Source organism: Crocodylus porosus, unplaced genomic scaffold, assembly GCF_001723895.1.
Source record: "Crocodylus porosus isolate Cpor-Errol unplaced genomic scaffold, CroPor_comp1, whole genome shotgun sequence".
Classification (NCBI taxonomy): Eukaryota; Metazoa; Chordata; order Crocodylia; family Crocodylidae; genus Crocodylus; species Crocodylus porosus.
The window spans coordinates 63,645,709-63,655,758 of record NW_017728949.1 but is presented as its reverse complement, the minus strand read 5'-3'; the positions used below and the strand labels follow the sequence as shown (position 1 = coordinate 63,655,758).

The 10,050-nt window shown below is 42.0% G+C and overlaps 1 protein-coding gene across 1 annotated transcript in view; it reads right to left on the bottom strand.

The window, feature by feature from the left end:
* Positions 1 to 10,045, bottom strand: part of CCDC93 (coiled-coil domain containing 93) — an 86,954-nt gene extending 76,909 nt beyond the window's left edge. Inside the window, exons 1-4 of the mRNA XM_019554334.1 lie at positions 10,013 to 10,045; positions 8,827 to 8,940; positions 5,389 to 5,483; positions 1,488 to 1,599 (exon numbers count right to left, since the gene is read on the bottom strand). Coding sequence (XP_019409879.1) covers positions 1,488 to 1,599; positions 5,389 to 5,483; positions 8,827 to 8,940; positions 10,013 to 10,045 — 354 coding nt within the window. The remainder of the gene's footprint in view (positions 1 to 1,487; positions 1,600 to 5,388; positions 5,484 to 8,826; positions 8,941 to 10,012) is intronic.
* Between the last annotated feature and the right edge of the window lie 5 nt (positions 10,046 to 10,050).

Here is a 10,050-nt window from a genome sequence, read left to right as displayed (position 1 = left end):
GCTTTTTTGTGAGGCTGACTGTGCAGTAGCTCGTGACTACCACGCAGTAGTCACATCACACTTCTTGCTATGCGACGCTACAGTAGTCACGTGCTACCTCATAGTCAGTGGCTCATGTACACGCAGTCAGTGTTAATCTAACTGGCAGGGAATGCCACAACCAAGATCTTACCATCAAGGTCTGCAGCGTTCCTGTCCATCAGAGCTGGAACACCACGGTTCCGAGAGAGAAACAGCCTCTACATTAGTTTAACGTTGGCTTTCCATATTATCTGGAGGTGGATAATGGAGTAACTATACTATGCATAGCATCCAAGTGATGTGATCTTCCGTCTAATCCAGGTGGCAGGCCACATAGAAACTACAGTTCTCATGCAAGTTCATAGGAAAGCAGTCAACTGGTGACCAAATAAAAGCAGCTAAGCTAGAACCTCATGTGAAAGGAAAAGGTACAACATCCCTGTAAGAAGTTTACTGGTGTCTTGAGCAACTGGCAGCCCTTACAGAAACATGGGCTGTGAACAACCTCGACAATGAGACATGAACTTTCAAAAAATACTTCAAAGCTTTCTTGACCAAATGTAGGTCAGGAATACCACCTGCTGACAACAGAAGAATAGTAAGATACACTGTCATCTCTAGGAAATCTGGACTTGACGTTTTCAATGCTTAAGCCTGGTTAATGTTCCATTGCAAATGTATTTCTTTAAAAAGGTTTTATCCCAGCTGACTGTTTTCAGAAGGAAGGTCTCAGCATTTTTTGGAGGGGGGTGAGGATTGGGACACAGATTTGTTGTTCTGCTCGCTTTAAGACTGTTTTTTATTGTGTTTCACTGTATACACATGTAAATACACGTTCATATATAAGGAGCAAGAGGGGAAATCATATTAATACACAATCAACCAGCACTATTTAAAGTGGCTGGTATTAGAAAGAAGACTTTTTTCAGCAAAATTGAAATTTGAGGCCAAACAAAAGCAAATCATCACCATTAAATTAACAACAAATAACTATGGAAGGTGTAAAAGTATCAAATAATTATGCAATAGTTAGGGCCAGGTGCAATATCTACTGAATTCAAAGGTAGTCTTTTCACTTACTACTATATGGACTCAGACCCTGGTAGCTAAATTCTTCCTTTAAAGAGAAACATTTAACCAAAAGGAAGCTTGCCGCAGTACCCAACAACGGGGACACCACCAACATTAAAGCCATTTTCTAATTTTAATTCTGTCCATCCCTTTGAAGCATTTCTTTCCAGCACAGTCACAACTTCCCCTCATTTACATCTTTCCTTCCTGGTCTTTAAACAAATATTTTCATTCCTTTTTAAAAAGTATGTTTTTAACCCACTTTTTCCTGATATTTCATTGCAAAGGAAAACAACCCTGTAGAAGCCAAGCAGAAGCGTATATATTAACAATATTAATCAAGCTTTCAGCTTTTTATTTTGATTAAAAATAATAATCCACAACAAAATTACTACCTGTACAACAGGGAATATGTGAATGAAATCCAGGCCCTGGATCTGATGTGGTTCCAGACGGTGTGGGCACTTCATTTTTGGTAAGACAGATACAATTTTCTCAGTTAAAGCACTATGTAAAATTAAAAACAAAACAAAAAAAAGGGGGGAAAGAAGAGAAAAGAACATGTAAAATATAATTTCTTAAGTTTCTGGAGCATTTTATTTTCAATTTATTTAACAGTTTTAAAGTGCCCCCTAGTGGTTTATATTAGCTGCAAGATACAAAAAAGTCAATCAAGAACAGCTGTGAAGTCATGTCAACATAAAACATGAACTCCTTGCTCGTTCCTTCATTCACATTACTGCACATCAAATGTAAGACATTTTAAGTCTGCTTAGAAAGATTACCTGATCATGCAGATATATGTCTTATACATGGCTGTGTGCATACAATGTGCATGGATCTTTACTACTAAGGGTTACAATGGTAACTATAAACATAAAGGGTGCTATACACGTCAGATGTCTGGTCCAACGTGTGCTAATTAGCATACATCGGAGCAGACTCTGCTGGAGCGTGTTAATTAACGCACACCAGCAGCTTCTACATCGTGCCTATTCAGTGTCCCCATGCTTCAAAATGGCAGGGGGTAGCACTTTAAAGCTTCTCAAAAAAGCCTTAGTTCAAGCACTCCCGCTGCTATTTTGAAGTGCGGAAAGCTGAACACACACGATGCTGCTAGCGTTTTAATTAGAGTGGCTCTTGGAGCCACTCCAAGTAAGACCCTCTTCCCCAACCACTGCAGAGCACATATATAGATGAACAGTGATAATGAGGAAGATTATGAACAAGCATAGACTTGGAGAAGCTTCTAAAGGGGAGGGGAAGCTACAATTCAGGAGCTGTTATGCTGTAACTGTTAGGTGTGAATGAGGCTTAATTGCCCCAGTTTTGACCTTGCATAAAACAAGGTTAAGTTTGAGTAGTTTTGCTACTGCTAATGCACGAGTACCAGTTACAGTATAACAGCAGTGAGGCACTCCAGAGTAGCAGCTCTACATCCCCTTTGGAAGCTGCTCCTTGTATATGCTTATAACCAAAGAAAGATGATATTTGCTTGTAGAAAATTTAAGCTTCATTATGTTAAGTCTGGAGCCAAGGATTCCCTTAATGGAACTTTAAAAACATCTCCCTAAAATTACTTAAGCACCCTCTCCTGCAGAAATGCTGAAGTAGCTAGAACATCCTGAAAGTGAAACAGCAAGCAAACCTGTTGCTTACGATGCTCCTAGTCCAATCAACTAGACTAAAATTCTGCTGGACAACTTTATCACCCTGCAGCTTATAGAAATGCTGTTAAAATAACTGCTAAGCTAACAGAAGCACTCTCCTACTGGGATTCAAGCCTGCTTCTGGAATTTAAACAAAAGTTTTGTTACAGATTTTTTAGAATCAAGCATCCTTCCTTAACTACACTTCCCCAAATGGAAGGTGACTTTTGGGGAGAACAACTTAAGTCAGTGATATGACTTTCCCAAAAGGAAAAAAGAAAAAGTGTTCAGATACTGATTTTGGAGACTATAGTGACAACCCAGAAGGGTTTCTGCTATTTTAAAGGGACTGTGCTCAAAGGTGGGAGCTGGCAACATTTTCTGAGGGTGAACCAGGATGACCCCACTCAGGTCAAAGGCAGGTCAGCGCTAGGACCCAACCACTACCACCACTGCTTCTCCCTGCTGCCACCTCTCTCATGCCCAGAGGCAGCACAGCATGGACAAATTGTCTGATCACACTGCAGCACAGCCCACTGAGCTGTGGGCAAAGTCTCCTGCCATCAAAGCCCCTGCTCCGCTTGCTGTATCCAACAGCTCCATGGGCTGTAGAAGCCAACCCTTGCTCAAAAACATGGGGGGTTGGATAGACAAGGTTCTTTGGGTAAATGTGATATCTTTTATAAGACCAACAAAGTAGTTGGGAAAACTGTTCTTTGCAAGCTTTCGGGCACAAACATGCTTCTCCAGGCATAGGAGAGAAGTTGGGTGTGAGAGAAAAACAATGGTAAGAAACTGAGAACAAATCCTGCGAGTGTCACAGTTGATGAAAGGAGAAAAAGTTAAGTGAGATCTTTATACTTTAACTGATAATTCATGAGATGCACATTTCCATTCTGTCAAAACGGAAGCACATTATGCATGCCATAGTTGAGTGTTATCACTTTGCACAACCAAGAGCAAATGCAACTGGTTTAAATTTTCTCTTCCTACAAACTGACAAGAAAACATGGTAATTTATGCTTCCATACTTATTTTAAGAACGTTTAAAATAGCTGACCCAAATTCTAATATTAAAACACCGTCAAGTAAAATATGGACAAACGGGAACCGGACAGTCTCAAGAAAACAAATGTTAATTTACCCCTTTCACCATCATCCTGAGAAAGTCATGGAAATGCTGAGACACTATCAAGTTTTGTTATTCTTTTTTTAAAACACACCATACTTGCGCTCACCATAATCTACTTGTAAAAAGTTCTTTCTTGTGTTGCTAAGACTATAGACTGTTTAACATTAATGCATCAAATGTACAGATTTAACATTAAAACATCAAATTTATTTTTCTATATTATTTGCACTTGGCACACTTTCAGCATTTTAACCAAGTAGAGCTGTGAAAAGAGTCTATCAGTTTTGCTTTATGATTTTTTATGTTTGGATACCTACATTCTAAGAAAATTTTCAAATTTGTTTAAATTCAAATTCTTTTTTTCAATTAAAAAAAGCAGGTGTTTCAATTTAAAAACCACTGAGTCTTAAAATAAAATTTATCAAAGAAAATTTATTTTAAAATCTATTATAGTGGAGAGTAACAGGTTTTTATTACCAAAGAATTAGAAGAAAAAAAACTATTTTCATCTGTATTTTTAGTTTATTTTGCGCATTTACCAGCATTTAGTACATATTATAAGCTTCCTTGGCAGGGGGAGGGAACCTCTCTCAGCGCAGGAAAAAAACCACTCTCTTGATTCTAACCACTTAAAATCAAAAGGGACAGACAAATACATATTCTAAATGGGAAAGTTGCTGAAAATTGACTATCTTTGTTCCTCTGTCCAATCACTTCTCGCGCACTTTGATCAAGGTCTATCCTTACCAAGCATTGCGTATCAATCCCTACACATTACTATGCAAATGCTGCACTCCCCTTCCTAGGGCACGCTATATTTACATTTTTAGGTGTGCAAACACTGCGCAAGTTTCACAAAATAAACAGAAATTTCAAACAGGAATCTCAGAGCAGCTCCACTTTTACAATGTTCCACAATGTGGGGCCTGCCTGGGCAAACAAGTGTATTCAGGCAACTTTGAACCACCTCTTCGAGCTAGCTACCTCTACTGCCATGAACGCTCTCTAGCTACTCTGCCTCCACAGCTCAGGGTATGTAACTTCTGACTCTCAGAGCATATTACCATGATTTACGTTTTAGTTGCTGAAGCTTACACTTCTAAGTTGAAGACCCCAGAGAGGGGAAGCAATTGTGAAACAACCTTCAGAACAGTGGTCCTCAACCTTTCTAGACTCAGAACCCCTCATTAGACAAAAGACAGCCTTAGAAAAAATGCCAGATCTTGGCTTTAACTCATTTTTTGACGACAGAAAAATAATAGAGCAATTATTCTATTGTAAAGAATGCAAAAAAACCACAAGAGTCAGAAAGTGCTAGTATAGCATGGCACGCTGTGGCACCTTCAAAATGATCTCACGGCCCTGGCACCTCGGTTGAGAATCACTGTTTTAGAGAGAAGGATTTCTTAATTAAGAATTGTACAGGTTTTGTGCTTATAAACACAATGCTGCTTTTAGATTTTATGTTTGAAGACTCTGAATAGCTAAACAACACTTTCCGCTTTCCCAACTTACATTTTTTGGCCAATTGTAGAGTTTTCCTGAAACAACAGATCAACATCAATGTCAAAGCTGCAAGTAGTAATGCACCACGTCATGCCCCCAACCACCTGCAAGGAACAGAAACATGTTCTTGTTATGTTTGAAGAGGAGGAAAGGGAAAACAAACAGAATCAAAGGGTTTCCACAAAATGAACATTGCTTCATATTTTCTATCTTAATACAGTAAGATTCATATTCCATCTAGTGCCCCATTACAATTTGTTTATAAAGAGAGGGAAGTGAAAGCAGGACCACCTCTGTGGTGTTATAGATTAGCCTCTTGATTCCCTACTTATGAGAAACAGTTCTTCAACATGCAAGTATGCAAAAAAAAAAAAAATGAAAACCAAAATCAAACAAGCCAAGAACACTTCATGATAGACAAAGATTACAGAAAAATAACATCAAGAGGTTATTTTAGAAGACAGTGACCTGTAAAAACTGAACAAGCGGTAACTGCATGCAAATGTGCCTTCATCTATCTAATAACAGTTTTGTCACTACTATGCTTTTTATTACTCATATTAAAATAGCACCTGGAGGCCAAAATGCTACACAAGTGGTTTTCAACCTTTTTAGACTCAAGGCACTCCTCAGAAAGGGCCGGCTCTTAGTTTTCACATTTTTTCTGTTTTGACAACAGAAAAATAATAGAGCAATTCTTCTGTTGCAAAGAACTCAACGTCCACAACAGGTCAGAAAGGATTTCAAATTGTTTTTAACATTGTTAAATGTCTTGTTTTATCTTGTGAATCATGTTTGCACAGCTAACGGTACTATCATTACATGACACCCCTGGAAGGATATCAAGGCACCCCCAGGGTGCCAGGACACCCTGGTTGAAAAAAAATAAAAATTGCTGTGCTAGACATTACAAACACCTAAAAGAAAGGTGCCTGATCTAAACAGGTGTTCAATCCTGGTCCCACAACTCTTTATGCACTTGCTCATCTTTAGGCATTCACAGAATCACAGAAAATGAGGGTGGGAAGGGACCTGAGGGGGTCATCTAGTCCAACCCCCTGCTCAAAGCAGCACCATCCCCAACTAGATCATCCCAACCAGGGCCAGGCCTTAAAAACTTCCAAGGATGGAGATTCCACCAGCTCTCTAGATAGCTCATTCCAGTGCTTCACCACCCTCCTAGTGAAAGAGTTTTTCCTACTATCCAATCAAAACTTCCTTTGCTGCAACTTGAGACCATTGCACCTTGTTTTATCTGCCACCACTAAGAATAGTCCAGCTCCATCCTCTTTGAACCCCCCATTCAGGTAGTTAAAGGCTGCTATCAAATCCCACCCCCCCTCAGTCTTCTCTTCTCTAGACTAAATAAGTGCAATTCCTTCAGCCTGGGAAGTAGTTTCATTGACATCAAAAGCACTACTCCGGTATTCAAAGTGAACTAGAGATCAATTTGCAAGACAGAAACCTAAATACACGCAACAGCCAAGAGGAACGGAGGCCAAAGAGATGAAGTTATTTAACCAAGAACACGTAGAGAGTCGGACCACGGATAGATGTTCTGTTTGAAGTGCTCCAAGTGCCTGTGAACTACAAACAGTGAGGGTACAAACATCTGTGTCTGATAAAGCACTTCAAAAACAATCCTTGAAAAAAGGAGGTACTTCTCTGAAACACATACTCAAACATCTGCACCAGTCAGTGGAGCCTAATAGCGGCTTGCTCAGTCCTCCAGAATCCCAGAGTGCTCTGCTCCCCACACACACATTACAATCGGTCTTCCTTGGGAAGCTCCAGAGACCAGAAGCCAGGAAGCATGCAGGGATTCCTCCTCTCCAGCCCCTGCTATGTGCTCTGATGACCACACTGAAGCATAGGACTGGGAGAATCACTGCATGTTTGCACAGAGCTGAAGCACTGCAAATTGGAGCAGTATCTGGAATGCTTCAAATGAAAGTCTGCCCATACTCCACATGGCAGGACCTAGGCAGAATCCAGGTTTCCATACATCTAGAACGCACCACACGGCCATCTAGCTAAATACTAACTCAGACTGGCTATGAAATATTCCTTATTTATTAGTGCCTTCTGATATTAGCACTTTCTTATTAGCATTTCTGGTAGACAGATTATCTACTGCAACAGAAGAAAGAGACAGGGAGGGAGAGAGTGAGGTGATTTAATGTGTGTGTTAAAAGCACTGACAACAAATCTATAAGATGCTCTATATAGCAAAACATCTTAGAGTTTCACTGGAAGCACTTGTGCATGCGAGCAGCTCCTTTACAGAACCAGAATATAAATATGCCATTCCCGCAATTTTTATCTACAAGGAGCATGTCCCTAAAGCAGCCAATTCCACTGATCCAGTTACAGGATCAAGTCCTTCAGCACTCTACATTTTTGGCTAACTGTACAAACCACAACTGATTATGAAATTGTAACGCAACTGTCAGTGGCCTGAGGAAGCCAAAGGTTTATAGTATAGAGTAGAGGCTGGCAACCTCTAAATAACAGCAGACCACATTAACACAGTTCAGTTAGAGCACAGGGCACCACCAGTGACCTGGACGCTGCTTCCCCCACCACTGATTGCCACTGCCATCCCAGCATAGGCTGGATCAAATCTTTTCATGGGCCGGCTCCAGCCTGCTGACCTTAGGCTATACCAGGGTCAGCAGCTTACAAGATGGACAAGCACACTGCAGAAGGGACGAGCCCGTTCACAGGCTCTGGAATAGCTGTAAGATATGCGCTTTAAGACAGGGGTTGAGGATTTGTCATATTCTCTGTGGTTAAACCAGACAGACCTCTTTAAGAATAAACTTAGTAAAGCCTCACATGTCGTTGAGGACAGAGGCCCCTCTAGCAACCTTTCCAAAGTATTATCTCCTTTCCCAAAATGTTTCTACTGACAAGCCAACAATAACTTCCTTTTCCCTTTTTTTAATAAAAACTTAGCAGCTGAATATTTTCCTTAAGAAAGCTTCTTTTCAGTTCCCTCTCAATACGGCTTATTTTCTGCATGAATGGTTCTTTTTATATCCATGGTGCCAATGCTTCCCTCCCCCCCAGTAAAACTCACAGTTTTACATTAACAAGTTCAATGTCCTTAGTTTTTGGGTCATTCAAATTATACAGGCAGGAGGCATAAGTGTAGCTAAATGCACATGTATGCACACAAACAACTCCAGTGAGATCAATGGAGCTACGCACACACACAACTGTTTAATGGAGCTACGCACACACACAACTGTTTGCAGGACCGGGCTTGGTTTTGTTTGCCGTTCCTCTAACCACAAATATGTTGGGTACCATACACATCATAAAATAATTTCATACACTGCAAGTCTTTTTTTCTAGCCTGAAACAATTAACCCAAACTTGAGAACAGCATCTAGTATTTACAGGAAATTGTGTCTAAATAATAATGTTGAATTACAGTCTCACCTTGTCAAAAGGGGACAGCCCTTTGATTCTTGCCCTGAAATATCCAGCTGCTACCAGCAGCTCCAAAATTTCAGTCAGCTTGATGTTTTGTTCCTCATCTTCTCGGGTTTCAACCTAACAAATAAAGAACATAAAATCAACTCTAGTTTAAGGATATTTCATCATCCCTCCTATTCCTCTTACCTTCCAACATTAACAGTCCAGAGACTTCCTACATTAAAAAGGGAAGCTAACATGCCCATCGCCTTCCTTTGGGCTCTTGAGGACTTCCTTTCACCTATTACAGCAATTACATGCACTAAAAACAAAATACTAGGCACGCACTTAGCATTGCTAGAGGCCTGTAACACAAAATAAGGGATCTCTGATGAAAGCAATTGCTCTTGCTCTTATATTTGTTCTCTCTCTCACCTGCTTTTAAATTAAATCCACCCCCAATACTTATGGTCACAGAAGAGGCATTTGACACTTGATTTTTCAGGCTTCTGCTACGTCTACACCCCAAATTTAATATTCGCCATCAGTTCTGCATGAAGACGGGAACACAAATTTGTATACGGCGTGCAGAAAAGTAACAATTTTGACCCGATGCAAAAAGCCAGGTGACGGCGAAGGCTCATGCTGATCCCCACGCCGCGACTGTGTGCACTGCCACCAGACCGCGCTGGCACGAACCCGTGTCGCCCGCCGGCATCACGAGCACCGTGCCTCCAATTTTCCAGGTGGAAAATCCGAGGGGAGAAGTCCCCGAGACTTAACGACCCAAACTCGTCCTCCTTTCCCCCCTCTTCGATTAGGAAGCCACTTACAGCCCTCGCCGCAGGCTTTTGCAAGGGCAGGAGACCCCCCCCCAAACCTCGCCAGCGGTTTGACTGGAATGGAAGCAAACCCCTGAGAACGGGCAGCCCTCGCGCGGCTCCCTCGCGTCTTTTCTCCACCGATAAAAGCACGCAGCCAGGTGCTGCCTTCCTCCAGGGGCACCCAGGCAGGCCTGTCCCCGGGGCTGGGGCATCCCCTCCGCGGGGGCTGTGAGCCCCCGGGGGCAGACGGCAGCTGGCGCCAGGCCGGCGCAGACCCTGCAGCCGGCTCAGGGGAAGGAGAGGGGCTGCGGGGAGGAAGTTGCACAACCGCGCAGCGCAGCCCGGGCCCGGCCGCCGGCCAAGCGCCGGGCGGCAACGCGGCCTACCTCGGGGGGCTCCTGCCCCTTGGGGCCGCCCATGCCGC